At 45.2% G+C, this 21,563-nt stretch overlaps 2 protein-coding genes across 3 annotated transcripts; both read left to right on the forward strand.

The window, feature by feature from the left end:
- Positions 1 to 428: 428 nt before the first annotated feature.
- LOC119332324 (U-box domain-containing protein 15-like) lies at positions 429 to 2,315 on the forward strand. The gene is made up of 4 exons (XM_037605503.1): positions 429 to 779; positions 873 to 989; positions 1,098 to 1,523; positions 1,628 to 2,315. The coding sequence occupies exons 1-4, from the start codon at positions 429 to 431 to the stop codon at positions 2,234 to 2,236; spliced, it is 1,503 nt and encodes a 500-aa protein (XP_037461400.1). The 3' UTR covers positions 2,237 to 2,315.
- A 15,505-nt stretch (positions 2,316 to 17,820) lies between these two features.
- Positions 17,821 to 20,369, forward strand: LOC119331522 (U-box domain-containing protein 15-like). Of its 2 annotated transcripts, none has more exons than XM_037604685.1 (4): positions 17,821 to 18,171; positions 18,265 to 18,381; positions 18,490 to 18,915; positions 19,020 to 20,369. In XM_037604685.1, exons 1-4 carry the CDS (start codon positions 17,821 to 17,823, stop codon positions 20,064 to 20,066), a joined length of 1,941 nt encoding a protein of 646 aa, XP_037460582.1. In that variant the 3' UTR covers positions 20,067 to 20,369. The 2 variants fall into 2 exon arrangements, with proteins under 2 accessions (XP_037460582.1, XP_037460583.1); XM_037604686.1 differs by having other exon boundaries at positions 17,970 to 18,171; positions 18,483 to 18,915.
- Positions 20,370 to 21,563: the final 1,194 nt, after the last annotated feature.

Consider the following 21,563-nt stretch of genomic DNA (forward strand, 5'->3'; position numbering starts at 1 on the left):
AGGGTTTGGCACAACGACTTCCCGATTGTCTATTATAGCAAGTTTTGCCTAACATTGGTGAAGGAGAAGCGATGACAACGGCGCCTCTTCAGCTCGCTTCGGTTGTTATAATTGTCGCTAGGTGGTTCACGAATCTGAATATAATTTTTATTATTTTTTATGTTCATTGTACTGTCATGATGGATAATGACGAATAGACAAGAAAGTTTTCCCTAAGAAAGAAAGAAAGACCTTTGCCCCAATATGGGTGACGCCTCCTCGCCTCTCCCGTTTGCTATTTTTGAAGCCTACTCGTTCCTGGAATTCAGCTTGGCCCGCCAAAACCATCCCTTCTCTCCCTCCTCCTATTCCCTCCGCCCCCGTGATCCGATCCATCGCCATTTCCTACCTCGCCAAGCTAGCCTCCCGCTCTCCGTATCTGCCTACCGATGCTGTCGTCGCTGCTCGGGACGCGGCCGGCCGTGGAGCCGGAGCCGCCGGAGCCCGAGCCGGAGCCGTCGGGGCGGCAGCTCTCGGACGGGGACCTGCTGGACGAACTGGTCGCCACCGTGGGCGCCGCGCAGGCGTTCCAGGAGTTCCGGCGGTCGCACCGCAAGGAGTGCTTCAACCTCCTCCGCTGGCTCCAGCTCGTGCTCCCGCTCATCGAGGAGCTCCAAGATGCGTCCCCGCCCCGCCCGCTCACCGACGACGCCCACCGCCGCCTCGCGCTCCTCAGCCGCGCCTTCCAGGCCGCCCGCCGCCTCCTCCGCTGCTGCCACGACGGCAGCAAGATCTTCCTCGTGCGTAATCGCCTCGCCTGCCGATCGCGTCTCTTGCCGTCAACGAATTAATTAACGGGATTTCTGATTCGTGGCTGGTTTTGATGGTCGCAGTCGCTGGAGAGCGAGGCGGTGCAGGGGAGGTTCCGGGCCGTGTATGAGAAGATCAACGTCGCGTTGGACGGCATGCCCTACTCGGACATCGGCATCTCCGACGAGGTCAAGGAGCAAGTACGTTTTTTTACGCACCCCGCCTGCTCGATCAAATGCCTCCAAGAAATCAAATTGTGCATCTGTTAATGCTGCCTCTGATCTAACTAAAATGGCAAAAGCGTGCAGGTGGAGCTCATCAACACGCAGCTGAAGCGGAGCAAGAAGAGGACGGACACCCAGGACATGGAGCTCGCCATGGACTTCATGGTGGTCCTCCAGGACAAGGAGGACCGGAGCGCGGACAGGGTCATCCTCGAGCGGCTGGCCAAGAAGCTCGAGCTACAAAGCCTGGCCGACCTCCGCGCCGAGACCATGGCCATCAAGAAGCTAATCAACGAGCGCAACGGGCAGCAACCTGAGAGCACAAAGCAGATCATCGACCTTCTCCACAAGCTCAAGGAGGTTGCTGGCATAGACGAGAAAAACATCCTCGGCGAGGTCCATATCCCCAAGTACCTTGAGAAGTGCCCCTCTCTCATGATCCCCAACGACTTCCTCTGCCCCATCTCCCTCGAGATCATGACCGACCCCGTCATCATCGCCAGCGGCCGGGTCTGTGCTTCTCATTACCGGAAATTTTAGTCGCACACAATTGCGTGGGAAATTCATCTTCATCTTAGTGATCTTAATCTGAATTCTCTAACTATTATTTGCAGACTTACGAGAGGAGAAGCATCCAGAAGTGGTTGGACGCGGGGCAGCGAACGTGTCCCAAGACGCAGCAGCCGTTGGCGCATCTGTCGCTGGCGCCGAATTTTGCTCTCAAGAACTTGATCCTGCAGTGGTGTGAGAAGAACAAGGTAGAGATGCAGACAAGAGCTGACGAACCTCCTGTTGAGGAGGAAGTGAATAAGGAAGTACTCATCCCGTCATTGGTGAAGGACCTCTCATCCCCAAACCTCGACGTGCAGCGCAAGGCCGCCAAGAAGATCCGCACGCTTTCCAAGGAGAGCCCGGAGGACCGCACACTCATCACTGACAGTGGAGGCATCGCGGCCCTTGTCGGCCTCCTGCAGTACCCAGACAAAAAGATCCAGGACAATGCGGTCACGTCGTTGCTCAACCTCTCAATCGACGAGGTCAACAAGGTCTTGATTGCCAAAGGGAATGCCATCCCATTGATCATCGAAGTCCTCAAGAACGGCAATGTCGAGGGCCAGGAGAACTCCGCCGCGGCGCTGTTTAGCCTGTCCATGGTTGACGAGAACAAGGTGGCCATAGGGGCCTTGGGAGGTATGGCTCCATTGGTTGACCAGGGTAAATAAAATTTACTTCCTCCGCCAAGTTAGGGCGTGGAAGATCTGCATAGACGAATTTCACATCTCCTCACTCCAGTTCATCGTGTTCTTCGTCCAGGGTAAATAAAATTTACTTTTACTGCCCTCGTTGATTTGAATGATTATCTACAAAATCTTCAAAAGTGTTTTTCTTCATATCTTCACACACTGAACACCTCACAAAGTCATCTGTTCTTGATTCGTTTCTCTAAGCATCAATTTTCTTCAAGATTCCTCAATTGTGTGGATCTTCGATCTATACAACCCCTGGAACCTAAGACAAAGAATGCTTAGTGAAAATCTTCAAGACTCATCTGGTCAAATTCCTCAAACTTGTTCATTTTGAAAAACCTTCTGAGAACGCATATGACCTCTCCAAATTCCTCACAACTATACTCTGTTCACAGGTACACATGTGAGCTGCTGAATCACTAGGTTCTCGTCAACTTAACTCATTTGCAGCGTTCCTCGAAAAAAAGTTGCATACTTATTTAGAGAATTCAATTGTTCAAATTCCTCAACTGAAGAAAATGGCTGATGGTAAAAGGCCACAGAAGGGAGGAAAGAGGCCTGAGGTAAATACAGCGTTTGAAATCCCTGATGACATATATGTTGGGTACTGCACACCTACTGAGGAAACCAAGAATGAGCGCAAAGTGCGCATTCAGAAGATAGAGAGGAGATGGGCAAGAGAATGGAGGGAGTACATATATGTCACTCCTAAGTACATGAAGAAATTCGCACTCAATCTTCCATGCCCAAGAGCTCCACTGGCACCTGGCTAAATTGCTGATCCCACCAGCCTCAAGCGAGGTGAGGAATATCCCGATGAATGGGCCAAGCGCCAAGGCAAGTTGGCTAAGCAAGCCAAAGAAGTAGTGAGGAAATTCAATGAAGACTCTGCTACTGCTGCTGCCTCTGCTGAGGTCCTTGCTGTCAAGCCGAAGAAGACTATGTCAAAGAAGCCTGCGCGCAAGCCAAGTGCTTCCTCAGCAATGCCCTCATGGCTAGAATCATCAAAGCCCTCACGGCCAATTCCTCATGCTGCTCCTATTCCTTCAAAGTCCTCAGCTCCTCCGCCAAAGCCTTCAGCTGTTCCGACCAAATCCTCAGCACCTGTGCACCTCGCTTCGTGCCAAAGGACTGCCGGCATCTCCATTGCCTTAGGTGTCTCAGCTAGTTCCTCAGCTGCACCAAGTTCCTCAGCTGGCCCCTCACTGCACATTGGATCATGAGATTCCTCAGGACAAGGTCTTCACTCAACTACAAAGCTGATTTCCAGAATCATCTCAGCTACTTGCCCCCAATTGAAGTCCTCAAGCAGACATATTCCTAAGTTGATGGAAAGGGCAAGGCACCAGCTGTAATTGATGAAGGCATTCGTCCATTGGATGGTCAGTTTCGCAAACCTGCATCTTATTCCACCAATGATGACTCTGCCAATGCACCCAAGTCCACTCCTCAAGCCACTGCTCCACGCGTGATGACTGACCGTGAACTTCTGCTTAGTCTTCACCAGAAGGTGGATTGAAATCACAAATGGGTTAAGCGTCAGTTTGGTTCACTTCTTCACAACATGACTGCCACACACAATGTAGTGAAGAAAAACCACTACTACCTCCATCAAGTCTTCGGTCGCACCTGGGCAATCCTGTCACATCTGTATGGTGAAGAAGATCTGAAGAACATGGGTCTCAAAGAAGATTTTGACTGGTCTGCACCTCCACCGAAGAAATTCAAGAAGGTCCAAGTTCCTTCTCTGGTGGCCAGCTCATTTTCTTCATCACGCGACACTGATGAACATGAAGATTTGGACGACACTGCGGCAGGCCCTACATCAACCAACGACCCCAACAATGCTGGCGCTCCTTCATCAACACGATTATCTTCAAGGGCGTTAGTCCTCATTTTCGATCCTTTTGGTCATTCGATGACAAAGGGGGAGAAATATGAGTTAGTCTTCAAGCGGGTCTACTATATGGGCGTCTTTTTTTGCTAAGTTACAACTCTCGTTCTTCTGAAACTTTATTGGATCGAGTTGTAATCCTAAACCCGATGGTGCTCTGATACTTTTGATGCACTGTGCTCTGATACTCTTGAGACGTTTTTCTGCATGCTTATTCCTCGTTAAGTATTATTGCACGCATGCTGAATTACATCAGTCACCATATTTCATCATGCATTTTAAATTCTTCACTGTTATATGTCAAATGCATGTATGAATTACAAGATATAGGGGGAGATCTCCATGATTCAACTCTTCAAGTGTGCATTGCTTCAAAAGCAAATTCCTCACTATGCACATCTTCAGAGGGAGTTCTTCTATATCTTGCAATCAAATTCCTCAATATCGGTAGTTACACTTCATATGTTTATCCCTGTTGAAAACTTAACCTATATTGTCATCAATCACCAAAAAGGGGGAGATTGTAAGTGCATCTAGTGCGCCTTAGTGATTTTGGTGTATTGAAGACTTATAGGTTAAGGGACTAATGCGTTTGTGAGTGTACACAGGTTTATAAGTCTATGAGGAGTTTGATATTTACAAAGAAAGTCGACCCCTAAAAATGAAGTTCTTCGACTGAAGACTTTGGATCTCTGAAGACTTTCTAAAGACTTTGAAAGTGAAGAAATTGGTGTGACCATGAAGACTTGGTATTCATTCGAGGAACATGAAGCGTGAAGACTTTTGTTTTCGTAGTTTCATTTTCTCTTTCTTGAGGCATAGGAAACACCGTAATGTTAAAGGGGGTCGAGGAAATACTAAGGAAAATTTTCCATGTGATGCTCAACTCAAAATCCTACACCTACCAATCCCCTCAAGTGAAGCCGTTGGAAATCACATACAGTTCAGTCAATTTCTTCAGTGACAGAGATGAAGTTCTTCTGGTCTCTGAGGAATTTGTCCTGACTGAGGAGTTAGGAATTCGCCAGTGCGGATTGCCTACACAGTGAGGAACATGATAGCCCTGAGGATTTTGCTACTCAAAATTCCGACTGTTGCTGTGCTATGCGCCAGCTGTCCCAAAATATCTATCCACCTAACGGTCATATTATTGAAGGGCATTTATGTCTTATCATGTCGGGCTGCTCCCTAGGCTATAAATAGCCGCCCCCTACAACCACTAGCTGGTTGGCTGCTCCGAGAGAAACTGACACTTGTCATTTGAGAGCAACCCATCCTTCGAGGACTTTGAGCGAAAATCATCAAGTGAGGAAAAACCAAAAATCCAAAACCCAAACACCTACAAACCCCAAGTGATTGAGCATCACTGAAGAGATTGATCCTGAGTGGATCCGATGCTTGTTACCTTTGAAGACTGTGCTTCTTCCAGACGGTTAGGCGTCATGGTCTAGAGGATCCAAGAGGAATTGTGGATCGCCGAGTGACCAAGTTTGTGAAGGTTTGGAAGTCGCCTGAAGACTTAGCACGAGTGATTGGACGAGGTCTGTGTGACCTTAGTTCAAGGAGAATACGGTGAGGACTGGGTGTCTTGGACTAAGTGTCCTTGACTGGGTGTCCGGGACTGTGTGTCCTCGAGTTTAAATACTCAGCCGCTCCAACCAGACGTACAACTGAGACAGCAGTTGGAACTGGTCTACCAAATCATTGTCTTCACCGAGCTTACTGGTTCTATTTCCTCAACTCTTTCATTTCCTCATAAATGTGATGTGTGTTTGTTCATATCTGTGTTTGAAGACTTTGACTGAAGACTTTCTCAATTTCCTCCGTTCAATTTCTTCAGTCTGTTTGTCTTCGTCCTGTGTTATCTTGTGATTACGTTTCCTGTACTCTGTGCATGTCTTCATTTAATCATGATGACTATGCTTGTATTCTGTTGTGTTTACTTTTGAGTACTTATTCCGCTGCTAGTAGTTCTTCGCTAAGGAATTTCCTCACCAGCAAATTCCTCAGTGAAGAATTTCATAAAAATCGCCTATTCACCCCCCTCTAGTCGATATAACACACTTTCACCTATCAGTCACCTATAGTCGCCCTTGGCATTTGCTTTCATGTTGGGCGTGCCACCAGTTATTTCTATCGGTCCTTCCATTGGTACTTTTTCTGCGGTGGAGGCTTTGTGCTTTACTTCGTTTTCTGCAATGGCGGCCGTATCCAGCTCATATAGTCTCCTCTATCTATAGGAAGCCAGGATGTTAGCTTTTCCTTTTCTTTTCAAGGAAAATACACTAGCTAGTGTACAAGCAACGTCGAAAGAAGTCTATTCGCATGTAAAGATGTCACTAAGAGTATTATACATATAGGTGCATACTTTGCGGATGATACAAATTTTAGCACATATGAACAGCTCCAAGGAGACCGAGCACACAAAGGAATCAGCCTCCATAAGCGAATCATTTGCCAAGAAACAAATTCACAAAAACAGAGACACGACATGATCTTCTTTATGGAAAACACTTATATATTTAAATGTTTCTTTGCTCTTTGATTAATAACATGAATCTTTTTACAAATGTAATACGTGTAAATCTTTATACATATGCAATGTATTTTGTAAAGTAGGTTTGAAAGAATCATATTAGTTTTCAGTATGTAAAAATTAGAAGTTCATGGGCCTTCAAGGCATGTCACGGTGTGTTGTTCCACCTCAAACAGGGACATACTAGATGGTTATTCTCCCTGCATATAGCCCCTCTTCTCATGCTCTCTCTCTCTCTATCTATCTATCTATCTATCTATCTCTCCATTGTATTCCATAGCTGCCGACACTACTCCATAATGCCTAACTGGCAAAGGTCCAGAAACACCTAGTATTGACGGGTTAACTCCCATCAGTGGTCTATACTTAGTGGAGAAGTAACAAACCACTTTGATGCGCGTGTCCACCAATGGTGGTCAAATCAGAAAATAAAATCAGGCCATGGCAGGTCCAAATCTGACACCTGCCAATAATGTGTAGTCTCCACTACTCGAACCTTCTTCTCCTCAATATGTTGCACCGTGTGATGTTTGAAGAAGCCATAGAGTAGGGGATCCGAATAAAGGAAACAACGATGGGGGGTATCTTGAAGAATAGGACCCGAGAAGCCGAACGGAGAAGGCCTCGATCATGCTTCCCATCGTCCAATGAGCACTAACCCGTATGGTGTAAGGACCGAGGCAGAAGTGAACACCATCATCACCTAGGTGGAAGAGGGAGTTGGCCCGGGGAGTTCCTCCTCTCGGACGAACTCAATGAATTCTTGGAGGCAGCACCCATGCCAGATTCTGTAGAGATGACAACATTTCGAGGAGGAGGAGGGGCAGCGCATGGTTTCTTCCTCAGAGGGTTTATCTTCGGGGAAGAGGGGGAAGGGTATGACATCATGAGCGATTAACAAGGGAAGTGCGTGTTGTTGTGGAGCACAAATCATGAAGACAAGTGTGCTTGTAGCTAGAGAAGGGATAAGTGATAGGAGGAAGGAATAATGAGCTTACTGGGTGGGGCTACTAATTTTTTAAGCTACGATCTAAATGACAGGGTAATGATTTAGTCACTATCGTGTTGTGACTTGGGCTTGTAAGTGGTGGGCTGTATATGACTACAAGTACCATGTTTAGCCTCAATACCATCCTCGGTCACTGCTAACAATGTATCATTGATTGACCACATATTGGGCCCGTCACTACTACCTTTTTTCATCAAAAAATAGATTTTTAGTTATAGTCAGATTCACGACAATCCCACCATCAATTACTACTAAGTAGCACTGCGGACGGGTTGTGTGACCCACCACTTTTGATCAATAACTAGAGGATAACTCTAGCATAGCGCACATTTGTTTCTTTGAGATTTTGTTAGTGTTTTCCTATTCACGGAGACATGTCAATTGACTCTAACAAGTGTTCTCTTTAGGCCGGGTTGAGAGTGAAAGAGCGGGGAGCTTGGCACCAGGGAAAATGGCACCTGGAGGGGTTCAGGTCTCCATGATGAACAACCACAACATCGATTTGAATGAGCTGCTGACCGAGCATGAGAAGCTCAAGCAGGAGCAGCCGCCCGAGGAGTAGGAGTAGCCGCCTGTGGCACAACCTGAGCTTTAATATTCACAATGGTTGGAGGCTGCTCAAATCTGAATCTGTGAGCAAAATTAATTCTTTCCCAAAAGCGGAGCCCTGTCAGAAATTATCAAAAATATCCCTATCCCGAGGATAATGGGAAGCCTTGTGTGGAACTTTTGAATTTCTCGCTTCCTACTTTTTGCGATTGATTGACACTATTTATAAACTTGCGGGAGGGGGTTGGTATATTGCTTCATGATCACCTTGTCCACTTGAAATGGCTTTTCTATTCATTTCCTATGATGGTTTTGATATCTAGATTGTTTCAACAATAATATATTCATTCGGTAAAGCTTTGTGAAACATTAGCAATGGAGCTAGGTCTCGGGTCATGTGAAAAGACAGTAGGTTAAGAAGTGTGTTAGCTCATGAGATAATATATTTTCTAAGTTGTTCATCATGTGTGTTGACACCATGGGTAGTATGAGAGGAGGTTGGCATGCATGTTTGAATTTGAAACTAGCTATCTAGTTGGACCTGCATGACCGAAAAAAGGGAGAACAACATGGCTAATAGGAGGCACAAATATGGAAGTTACTTGTTGGGTGGATGTTAACTATGGCTATGCAACCATACAAGATATCAGCAGACCCTCGTCCTTACATATCAAGTTTGACTTCACGTGCAAACTAGATTGTGCCTAAATTATTGTATATGTATGTTATAACTTGTCGTCTTACCAAACACAAAACACCCCAAAAAACACTATTTACTTCTCTTCGATGCATATTCTAGTGGGAGGGTAATCATAACCATATGGGGGTATTTTTCCATTAGGATCTATAATGGTCTAGTGAGGCAAGGTGTAAATGGAGAGGATAATAGGCAAACATGAAAACATCCAACATTGTGTTGTACTTGCATCTAGTTGTATAGTGAGAATATGGAAACGCAAGAGGCTCATAGGGAAACACGAGAACACCCAACATGTTGCTCTACTTACTTCCTATTGGTACCAAGAGACTGAGACTAGTGAAAGGTCAATCATAACACATGGACAAGATCTCTCATAAAAGTTGAAAATGGAACGAATCCTTTATGAAAATGCTACCAAGTATGAGTGTGCATAACATACCATCTCCTCCCTTTCTTGTTGTAGTTTCCTTCACCAACCCCATAGTAGCTTGATCGACACTATTAATTGCATATACTTCTCATCCGAGTTGGAACTGTGATTGAGAGATAGTTGTGTCATTATCTAGGTAGACTTCTTCAAGAGGCAATAATGGAGGTGACTTGTCTATTATAGCCACATTCTGGATAGGAATAAAAAAGTAGACACAACCTGATAATTTGTTGAGATTTGAATCAAGGATTCAACATACATCAGCTATCCTACATGTGAATGAAATCAGCATACTACATCGGGATTGGGCTTTAGTTGGACTACTACTTTATGGACAAGCCCTGTGGTCCACGTGGTCTGTGTCGCAAAGGCCGGAGGACAAGGAGCAAATAGTTGTCGATGGTTGATCATTGAAGTTATTTGTTAACAAATTTGTTTCCGGGCATGGTTCGTTTAATTCATTATTTATTATTTGATATAGGTACTATGCTCTAATGTGTAACCTTCTTCTCACGATTTGTGTCTAGACGTTGGTGGTCATGAGTTCATTACTTATGTTAACTACTATTGTTTTGTCCACTTGTTCGCCAAGAGACTATAAAGTTAACTTAGATACTCCTGTATTTATATAAATATAGTTGGCGGTGAGGTAATAACTAACCTTGAATATTACACACATTTGTCAAATAAGAGGTCAAGCTGGATCTATCCAACACATCATCCATGGTCACATATGGTGTATTGCCTATTCTAAACCCAATGAGTATTGCATAATGGCCTGTGCTCGCTCGGAGGAATGAGTCACTCTTTTGTGTCAAGGGGATGTGTCATGCTTAATAAATGAAAAATTAACCGCCTACGTCAAAAGTCTAACCCAAGACAGTGAATGTGTGCCATTGTAATTTTACCACACTAAGTCATCGGTATTTCATAATCGAATGTTCACCATGTCATGACTTTTGATGGTGATAAGCCCAAATTATCGCCATTGTGAAATTAAATTCCTCCCTTGAGTTGAACCCACATCCGTAAAGATGTGCCACTACAATCCACCTCATGGCTATCTTCGAGTCCTTAATATAATCAAATGTGCCCAATATGGTGACTTGATAATCACACATACTAATGCGGAGGAGAGAGGTCACTTTTTTGCCATGGAGACATGATATTCCGTACTAATTGACCCTAGGAAGCTAATCGCCTCCATCAAGACCCCTTCCTGGTTCTCCTATAACTGGATTCCCCAAAACCACGAGAATCCTTAGAATGGGATTACAACTTACTACCTTTTGTTTTCACATAGTAAGAATAGTCGCTTCTTGGAGAGCACAGTACGATGAAAGTTATAACACGTGTTTCGGAGGGAGTTATTGTCGTGAAACGTTGTTCTCAGCTCTTCCGATTGCAGTAAACGGAGGCCATTGGGTCAAAGCTGGAGCGCACGCCTTGTAGTTTTGAAGTGGGGCGAGACAACTTTAGCTAGGAACCTATTTTCCTTCTGACCAGCTCCCTGAAAACAATGTTCGACTTCATGTGTAGTCGGTGTAGATGTGTCATTGCAATTGCACCACTAGGATATCACCAAGTCATATGTATTACATGACAACATATGCCACCGTATGGTGACTTGGTAAATTAAATGCATTTCACCAAGCTTTTGTGTTCCATTTATAGTGAAGATAGTAACTCACAGGTCAGCCTCCCTAACGGGAAGCAAAATCACTCTGGCTTTGGCAACCTGATTTTTTGATGGATTCAAGCAAACATGTTGGATTTGTGTATTATTTATTTCCACATATATAATTCAAAATAAAGAAATCAATTCGGAATAGGAGTCTTGGAGACACCCATGTCAATAATGTGAAATTATGGGAAATCTTATTATGTACATCAACCTAAGCCAAAACTCGTGGCTTAAGAGGTACGTGTACAATCTTCCAATGGTTATGCCCCCTACTAAATTCCTGATGTTTACCAGTTCCGAGAAGTTTAAGTTGAGAAAGAAGCTTGGGCAACATATTTCCAGACACCTATCATGTCTAGAATTGTCTAAAGCCTAGGTAAGCTTAGTCATGGGATCAATGCAGGCTATTAGTACATTGACCCGGTTTAACTCAAGTCCTCCTTTCTTGATACCATATTGAATGGCGAGTACATAATGAATTTACTCAAGTGGGTAAACAATGTTGGCTAGTATATTTCAACACTCAGTTTACTTGCATCTTTTAGGGGCATATAATGCACCGTGATGGAAACATTTTTTTTCTTCTAAAGACTAAATTCCAATGGAAATATTTAATTAATTTAGTAGCAATCTTGTATGTCAAGGATATATGGCCGATGAAAAGGAGGGCTCAAATGCTACTTGTTGGCATACACAAGTCAAGTTGTCTTTTTCCTCCCATGTTGATCCTCCATGGTTCGATATTGGGCGTTACACAGAGGACAAGTTTTAGACACCGACTAGAGCTAGGGACCAGACCATGGATGTTCCACCGTGAATGTCCATATGGTGCAATGAGTGATAGCGGGGTATATTAGAACATAATATAATATACACCGTTAAATTAATTAATGGGCTATTTTGCCTTCTATGACCAAATAGTATTTTTTAAGAGAAAATTATGTAAGAGTTTGTGGTCTTTGCATGTAAAAGAATTATTTGCCTTTGCTTGGTGTTCAAGCGGTTTAATTTATGGCAAAAATGGAAAATCATGGGACAATAATTGTTGATATTCTTTGTGGGAAGCCGAGATGTTTTCACTTTCAGATCACGCAAAGTATTGTTTTCTTATAGGGGTGACATACAGTGTTCCGAATCTCCATTTGTGATTCATTATCCATTTAAATTTGGTATTCCATAGATTATGTTGGTGTGTAGCTGTATTTATCTCAGCACTAAAGTATACTGATGTTGGCTAAATCCAGTCAAAGGCTGATGTTTCTATCAAGTTATACAAATTAGTAAGCTATGCACTGACCAAATTCAAGTTACAGAAGCCCAAACTACATGAAATACGCATCATGCATTGCACATGTTCATCTTAGAGTTATGTTATACTTGACTCCCAGATAACAAATGTTATCAATTATTACTATCTTTTGCAGCTTGTTTCTGCATGTTCATTGTAGAATTATCTTATGTAGTCTCCCAAGGTTCATGCAACATGAATTTTCATACTTTGGAAGTATTAGTGTTTACTAGGACTAGGTGCCACTCTGTAGAAGCTGGGGATACAGATGGAGAAAGTAGTCATTTTTTCCAAAAAGTTTGTTCAAATCAATAACAGGTTTATTAATTTTCAGTGTATAGTGTTGTGAAACCTAGAGTGTTTTATCTCATTTAACATTGAACTATGCTTACAAGGAAAAAACCTTCATTTGAAATTGAACTATGCATGCAGGGCAAACACCCCGTGCGTCAGTGCCACCATGCCGCAAACCTTGGGAGCTTGAACCTGGATGGGTGTGAACTTATGATTGATGTCAAGGTGAGGGGTCGATCAGGCATGGATAGAGAATAAAGGGGACTTTGCGAAAGTACTATTAATAATATGGATGAAACATTGCCATGGAGAGAGAATAATAGATATCGAGATGCGTTTATAAATGGATGCATGCTGGCAATAGCAGTAAGAAATATGATGCTAATATTTTATTTTCATTGTTGTTCCCATTAAACTTCTCGTGGTGGCTCCATTATTCACAGCCTCGCACATGAAAATATTGTTTCCTTCGACTAAGTGTTGCATGTCGTTCCTCCTGTAGTTTTGCGGTTTGCATCTGCTTGAAACTTGTGAGTTGGATTTTGCGATGTTGCAATGCAAATTTGGGATGCATGGAAGAAAATAAACAAATGCTTTCTAAGAGCATTGGATATTTGGATGTGATTCAGATAGCAGTCATGCAAATGCAAGATGCAAGACGTTGTAGTCACATGTCCAGGTTTGTGAGCTTCTGAGCATCTACAAGTGGACGCCTCATATCCGCCTGAAACGCCAGGGCGAGCTGCCCGGTCACTACCAGGACGCAAAATTGCCACCCAACTGGACTTGCCAAATACGGCCCAAATGTCTTGGCTGACCGACACTCCCCATATCCGGCCCATATCTCGAACAAATATGTGGAGGCCCATAGGCGCCTGGACACACGCCCCAGGTAGGATCTGGCCGACTATGGCCCGCCTGACCCCTCATAAATTGAATCCTATCTGCACTCTGAGCGAAACCCTAGCCGCATTCGACTCCACTCTACTCCTCTCCAAGCTACTCCCCTCCACCAACAAGCCCTGTTCGGCGACCCCCCACCATCTCAGGCATGGCGGCCAATGGCTCCCATTCCAGCACCTCTCGATCCGTTGACCCGTAGATCGTCCCACAAGGCTTCAAGGAGGAGATGGTCGGTTGCCTTGCGCTTCACCACAACCAGACGAGTCTGCCCGGCAGCGCTCGAAATCCATTCGGCGGGAATCCATTGTGTCTACCAAAATGGCGCATGGATCCAGCCCCAGGGCAGTCGCCACTGCCACCCCGAGGTGGTACGGTCAGTCTGGCGTCTGAATGCCGTGGCAGATGCGCAACCACTTTGTTGGCGCACCGAGACAGATGTGCACAATCGCTTAACGTCTAATGCAAATATGGTGGCGTGCCCATCGTGCGAGGCGGCGGGTGCGGGAGATCGCAGAAGCCCTCATGCCAGACGCCAGTAAGGTCGACTCCCACTCTTCGGCGCCTCGTATCGTTCCCGACAGCCCTTGGTGTCGCAATCATGTCGTGTTCGACGTGGTCGGCTCCACCACGATGGATCAATCATCGACCTCACATCCCCCGACGACATGCAGGGCACGGGCTCCGACGAGGAAAAGTAGGCCATGGGAAATGGCGCTGACTCGAGTTACATTAGCTGGGTCGTGTCCCATGTCCTACTCTACCTCACCGGAGACCGACCCTCCACTTCAACAGGCTCAGAAAGCCATCGGACATGGATAGGGCCGGAACAACAAGGAGAGCCGCTACGGCAAATTTAGACTATAGCCGTCAACCCAAGGTGAGCGCGGAACGAGTTAATTGCCGAAGAGGTTGGGCTCCTCTATCGCCGGCGGTCACGCAGTTCCCGAGGCAGTCGTCCATGTCCACCAGATCAACGCCGCCGCCACTGAAAGTCTAGGCGTCTGTGTAGTGGCTGATGTGATTTTAGTGTTTTTTCTTTGTATTATGACGATTGCATACTGTGCTGCATATTGTGGCCTATTTTCTTTGTATTGTGACGCTTGTATATTGCACAATGTATTGTGGCATATTTTTCGTGGTCTAATTTTAGAAAGAAAACTATTTTTAACCAGTGGTGTGCAGAATAAATTTATACCCACCACCGCAAGACGATTGCCAGTAATGGGCCTATATTTTTGCCTGCCATTGATAGTAATGCCCACCGCTGCTACGAGATCGATGTCGGTGGCGGGCTGTTTGTAACGCCCGTCACTGTTATAGTCCTATCTGTGGGAGGTGGAGCGCCCACCACTGATGCCATGTTACCAGTGGCGGGCGCCTCACAGAGCCTCACCCGTCACTGCCGAGCATTCATGTGATAGTGTTCAATTGTGTATCTAGTAGAACATATGCAACTATTCTCCCAACAAACAGTTTCATCCTACCGTGAAGTTATAGTTGCGTTGAAGACATTGATTTATAATTGAAGTGGCGTTGCAGTTGCATATCAACTAGGAGACATTTAATTGCCCTAATGACAACACAGCTTTGTTCCCCAAGATACAATCGCGTTGGAGACATGCATTAGCAAAACGACACCACTTGTAGTTTCGTGTTTGATATTAGACATGCAACTAGCACCACCAATAATAAAAACCTGAATTTTATTTTTTAAATGAATTTTAAATAAATAAATAAAGATGAGGATAAAAACATAAATAGAGTGAACAGAAAACAAGAAAACCCCTAAAAAAGGCAAAAAAAAACTATTTGAAGTTTCTAGAAGCTTCATAAAACCAATAGAAATAGTCCTACATGGGCCAGCCCACTCACACATGTAAACACAAGGGGGCAACGCGTATGTCGACTAGCTCATAGTTGCGGAATCCTATTCCGCACATAGGTCGCTATGTAGCGACCTAGTGCGTACCCCGTTGGGTGCTTCGTCCTCTTCGGGTTAGTCCATTCCGGGTTCTTCCCCATCCGGTTTTTGGGAAGGTTCTAGACCTTTTTTCTATTTTCATTGTTATTCTTCTAGTTTTTTTTCTTTTTTCTTTTTTCTATTTTCCTTTTTCTTTTTCATGTTGCAAACATATTTTCAAATTCGTGAACATTTATTGAAATTAGGAACATTTTTTTTGAATTCACAAACACATTTTGTGAAATAATATATAATTTCTAAATCGTCAATATTTTTTGAATTCACAAATTTTTTTGTGAAACCGTGAACATTTCTCAAATGGACGAACACTTTTCAAAATCACAAAAAATATATCTTTTGAGGAAATTTTTAAAAAAATGTGAATATTTTTGTGAAGAGACAGACATTTTTTGAAACGATAAATATTTCTATGATTTGCATTCTTTTTTTCAATTGGCGAACTTTTTTTTAGTCGATGACAATATTTTGAATCAGTGAAGAATTTTTTGAAATTCACAATAAAAAATTTCTGAACATCTAAAAAATGTTCAATATTTTTTGCATTTGGAGTTTTTTTCATATTCACTAACTTTTTTTCGAAATCATAAAAAAAATTAATACATGAAAATTTGATGATTTCTGGAGCATTTTCCAATGTTTGGTTTTTTGGAATTTAGAACTTTTTTGAATTCCTGAATTATGTTAATGAAAAACACAAAAAACAAAAGGTAAAAGCATAAAAAAAAATAATGGGAAATCAATAGGGGCTTCCCGGCCTCCTCAAGTTCCGGCCGAATAGGCGCGGGCGGAAGGGGAGGACTTGCGTGCTGGCTCGTTCCTAGCACGTCACGCGCGGTATAGGAGGTCCCCTCATTGTTTAGTCAAAGCTAGTTTATCCCTGGTAGTGGGGCGCCACCTGTGGATTTTACAATCCCCAGATATTGCTTGTATCTCAAGTTCCATCCTGATTAATTAAATAAAGTGGTGATACCCCTGAAAAGAAAATAGCCATAGTTGCCACAAATTTTACTACAAATTAATCATGTGATGAAAGACTTAGACGTGACATAGTTATTTTATAAACCCTGATAAGTGCCACACGTCAGATAGGAGCACATGAAAACTTCGAACATCTTCGATGGCAAGTTTAGTTACATGAGGATGGCAACTTTAATTCACAAGCATGGCAGCTTTTGTGCTTTAATTTATTTTGGATTGAAACTTGCCGTGTGTCACTAGAATTTAACATCCTTGCGTGACAGAAATTGCAATCAAAAAACATCAGGCCCAGAGTGCCAAGCACTTGACGTGTGACACTTATCATTTGGATACTTCATTTCTAAGATATTATTTACCAAAACCACAGCAGAGACATTTGCCCCAATGAAGGCGGGGTTGATGAAAAGTCGAACCCCTTGCCAACCTAGTCAAAAGGTGTACATGGTATCCCATTGCGCCTCTAGGGAAATAGCGCTCATACGAACGGCATCCAACCACTTTAGCGCCGGGCCCTGTCTGCGTCGTCTTCTGTAACCTTAGGGATATGGGGGTGTGGTAGATACCGGCCCTTGTCGATGGGAGGGATTTGTTTTTCTTATGTTTTTCTAAATTTTTTTAGAGTTTGTGTCCCGCTTAAAGACAAGGCGGTGGCGGGGCGGCTCTCGAATATGGAATCAAATTCTTCCCGCGTTTTGGTGGTGCTTCTGGCGTAGCTGGAGGGCGTGTGAAAGTTTGTCTCCAGCGGATCTCGCGGGAGTCGGTCGGCATTTGTCTTAGGTGGATCCACATGAATCCGGTCTTTGTTCGTGTGTCGAGAGGTTGGATATTCACGTCTATGCATCTTTTCAACAGCGGCGGTTGCTGTGTTTGGTGCGTTGATCCTATAAGGGTTTGGCACAACGACTTCCCGATTGTCTATTATAGCAAGTTTTGCCTAACATTGGTGAAGGAGAAGCGATGACAACGGCGCCTCTTCAGCTCGCTTCGGTTGTTATAATTGTCGCTAGGTGGTTCACGAATCTGAATATAATTTTTATTATTTTTTATGTTCATTGTACTGTCATGATGGATAATGACGAATAGACAAGAAAGTTTTCCCTAAGAAAGAAAGAAAGACCTTTGCCCCAATATGGGTGACGCCTCCTCGCCTCTCCCGTTTGCTATTTTTGAAGCCTACTCGTTCCTGGAATTCAGCTTGGCCCGCCAAAACCATCCCTTCTCTCCCTCCTCCTATTCCCTCCGCCCCCGTGATCCGATCCATCGCCATTTCCTACCTCGCCAAGCTAGCCTCCCGCTCTCCGTATCTGCCTACCGATGCTGTCGTCGCTGCTCGGGACGCGGCCGGCCGTGGAGCCGGAGCCGCCGGAGCCCGAGCCGGAGCCGTCGGGGCGGCAGCTCTCGGACGGGGACCTGCTGGACGAACTGGTCGCCACCGTGGGCGCCGCGCAGGCGTTCCAGGAGTTCCGGCGGTCGCACCGCAAGGAGTGCTTCAACCTCCTCCGCTGGCTCCAGCTCGTGCTCCCGCTCATCGAGGAGCTCCAAGATGCGTCCCCGCCCCGCCCGCTCACCGACGACGCCCACCGCCGCCTCGCGCTCCTCAGCCGCGCCTTCCAGGCCGCCCGCCGCCTCCTCCGCTGCTGCCACGACGGCAGCAAGATCTTCCTCGTGCGTAATCGCCTCGCCTGCCGATCGCGTCTCTTGCCGTCAACGAATTAATTAACGGGATTTCTGATTCGTGGCTGGTTTTGATGGTCGCAGTCGCTGGAGAGCGAGGCGGTGCAGGGGAGGTTCCGGGCCGTGTATGAGAAGATCAACGTCGCGTTGGACGGCATGCCCTACTCGGACATCGGCATCTCCGACGAGGTCAAGGAGCAAGTACGTTTTTTTACGCACCCCGCCTGCTCGATCAAATGCCTCCAAGAAATCAAATTGTGCATCTGTTAATGCTGCCTCTGATCTAACTAAAATGGCAAAAGCGTGCAGGTGGAGCTCATCAACACGCAGCTGAAGCGGAGCAAGAAGAGGACGGACACCCAGGACATGGAGCTCGCCATGGACTTCATGGTGGTCCTCCAGGACAAGGAGGACCGGAGCGCGGACAGGGTCATCCTCGAGCGGCTGGCCAAGAAGCTCGAGCTACAAAGCCTGGCCGACCTCCGCGCCGAGACCATGGCCATCAAGAAGCTAATCAACGAGCGCAACGGGCAGCAACCTGAGAGCACAAAGCAGATCATCGACCTTCTCCACAAGCTCAAGGAGGTTGCTGGCATAGACGAGAAAAACATCCTCGGCGAGGTCCATATCCCCAAGTACCTTGAGAAGTGCCCCTCTCTCATGATCCCCAACGACTTCCTCTGCCCCATCTCCCTCGAGATCATGACCGACCCCGTCATCATCGCCAGCGGCCGGGTCTGTGCTTCTCATTACCGGAAATTTTAGTCGCACACAATTGCGTGGGAAATTCGTCTTCATCTTAGTGATCTTAATCTGAATTCTCTAACTATTATTTGCAGACTTACGAGAGGAGAAGCATCCAGAAGTGGTTGGACGCGGGGCAGCGAACGTGTCCCAAGACGCAGCAGCCGTTGGCGCATCTGTCGCTGGCGCCGAATTTTGCTCTCAAGAACTTGATCCTGCAGTGGTGTGAGAAGAACAAGGTAGAGATGCAGACAAGAGCTGACGAACCTCCTGTTGAGGAGGAAGTGAATAAGGAAGTACTCATCCCGTCATTGGTGAAGGACCTCTCATCCCCAAACCTCGACGTGCAGCGCAAGGCCGCCAAGAAGATCCGCACGCTTTCCAAGGAGAGCCCGGAGGACCGCACACTCATCACTGACAGTGGAGGCATCGCGGCCCTTGTCGGCCTCCTGCAGTACCCAGACAAAAAGATCCAGGACAATGCGGTCACGTCGTTGCTCAACCTCTCAATCGACGAGGTCAACAAGGTCTTGATTGCCAAAGGGAATGCCATCCCATTGATCATCGAAGTCCTCAAGAACGGCAATGTCGAGGGCCAGGAGAACTCCGCCGCGGCGCTGTTTAGCCTGTCCATGGTTGACGAGAACAAGGTGGCCATAGGGGCCTTGGGAGGTATGGCTCCATTGGTTGACCTCCTGAAGAATGGGACGATCAGAGGGAAGAAAGATGCTAGCACGGCCATCTTCAACCTATTGCTGAATCACCAGAACAAGTTAAGGGCTATTGAGGCTGGCATCGTTCCCGTGCTGCTCAAAACTCTCGACAACACGAAACTTGGCATGGTTGATGAGGCCCTCTCCATCTTCCTCCTGCTTGGGTCCAACTCGGCATGCCGTGGAACGATCGGAACAGAGAGCTTCGTTGAGACGCTTGTGCGGATCATCAAGGAGGGGACCCCCAAGAACAAGGAGTGTGCACTTTCTGTTATCCTTGAGCTTGGATCACACAATAATGCCCTTATGGTGCACGCCCTCGGGTTCGGCCTCCACGAGCATCTCACGGAGATTGCCAAGAACGGCACGAGTAGAGCACAGAGGAAGGCAAACTCTCTGATTCAGCTTGCCCAGAAGTGTGAATCGTAGAAGAAGAATTACGGACTGTGAAATTGAAGCTCACTCCATACTAAAGCAATGGTTTTGCTTGAATTTCCTTGGTCTTGGAAAGAGATGCATAAGAGCAATGTGGACTGATGGAATGAGAATCTACATAGATGGCTGTCAGGTAAGTTTCTAAGAAGAATGAAAAGATGGTGTACATACATAAGTGAAATATTTGTGACAGTTCATATTGTTCATTGATTGAGCAACCAGAAGAACGAGAGAAATGAAGGAGATATATTCTACTTCATTCATTTGTTGGCACTGAAATTTTGTTGTAAGTGATATTATATATGGTAAATATTTGAAAGGTGTGTTGATATTTCTCAGGGCCGGAAAGTAATTCTGAAACTACTGAATTTTTGTCCGGACAGTCGACTCAGCCAAACCTATTTTTCCTTGTGCCAAACAGGCATTTGTTGCTTTAGGGTCGAACTGGCATTTCAGGTTGGTTTACTAGGCATGGCCCACTAGACTGCACCACTATTTAGTCTAGGGCTTGACCAAACGAGTTTTTTTTCCCGGATGCTTACCTGTGATGGCCCTCTTTTACTTTGTGTTACTTGGAAATTAAATCCCACAAATTTTAGAAGGAAGCTTCCTTGATGTTTCTGGGCTCTACATCCCAAACGCCCAACAACTGTACTAGCACACATCTTCTTGAGCATAAGCACATCTGCAACGTTGTTTGTTTGTTTGCTCTATTTCACGATCTTTACAAATTCAAAATCTGAGCGTAAGCATGAGTTTCTCGCATATAGAGGAGATAATGTTGCGGGTTGAAAGAAGTGAAAAACAAAAAAAATCTTGCAACAACTCAGCTGACCATTAGGACAACAGGAAGACCTCATGATCGATATTGTGCAAGGAGTGGGGATTGCCATGCAACTAGGATGCACACAGATCAATATGGCAATGAAAGCTCTCCTACGGACTAATGCGGGTACATCAGCTTGCCTCTTCATGAAGACCTAGATCTCATTATTGAAATATACATGACAAGTTCTATAATGTCAATTTCCTCACCAGTATACATGAAACTCATGAACTCTCAACAATGAAATTCAATGAAGCCGTGCTACTTTGAACCACTTGTGAATTTTCTTCTACTATGAGCACTAAGTGCTACTTTGAAGCACTTTACATGTGTACTCTAAAAACTAATCTGGGTACAACTACTCGGATGGTTATCCCTTAACATGCAGATCGCCACCTACCTGAAGGCCTTCTCCACTCTTTCATAATGTCAAGTATTTCATCAATGAAAACTACACTTGTTCACTCTCCAGCTCATGCCATGGTTGGAGTATGTCATAGTGAGAAATAACAGACAACCTATTGGTGTTCATCATCAAGGATAATGACTTGAAACATGCTCCTCGTGCTCATGGATGGACATGTCAAGAATTGTAACCACCTAACTTGCGATCATATAGATAAGTGTATATGAACAAGGGAATAGGAGGCGAGAATTGAATGGTT

This window comes from Triticum dicoccoides, chromosome 7A (genome assembly GCF_002162155.2).
Source record: "Triticum dicoccoides isolate Atlit2015 ecotype Zavitan chromosome 7A, WEW_v2.0, whole genome shotgun sequence".
NCBI classification, from domain to species: domain Eukaryota; kingdom Viridiplantae; phylum Streptophyta; class Magnoliopsida; order Poales; family Poaceae; genus Triticum; species Triticum dicoccoides.

What these genes read in the sequence shown, in the direction of transcription:
- LOC119331522 (XM_037604685.1), top strand. Translation starts at nt 17,821, where the DNA reads ATGCTGTCGTCGCTGCTCGGGACGCGGCCGGCCGTGGAGCCGGAGCCG. An exon ending in CCGACGAGGTCAAGGAGCAA is followed by an intron (nt 18,382 to 18,489) that starts GTACGTTTTTTT and finishes AAAAGCGTGCAG; the next exon opens with GTGGAGCTCATCAACACGCA. An exon ending in TCATCATCGCCAGCGGCCGG is followed by an intron (nt 18,916 to 19,019) that starts GTCTGTGCTTCT and finishes TATTATTTGCAG; the next exon opens with ACTTACGAGAGGAGAAGCAT.
- LOC119332324 (XM_037605503.1), top strand. Translation starts at nt 429, where the DNA reads ATGCTGTCGTCGCTGCTCGGGACGCGGCCGGCCGTGGAGCCGGAGCCG. An exon ending in ACGGCAGCAAGATCTTCCTC is followed by an intron (nt 780 to 872) that starts GTGCGTAATCGC and finishes TGATGGTCGCAG; the next exon opens with TCGCTGGAGAGCGAGGCGGT. An exon ending in TCATCATCGCCAGCGGCCGG is followed by an intron (nt 1,524 to 1,627) that starts GTCTGTGCTTCT and finishes TATTATTTGCAG; the next exon opens with ACTTACGAGAGGAGAAGCAT.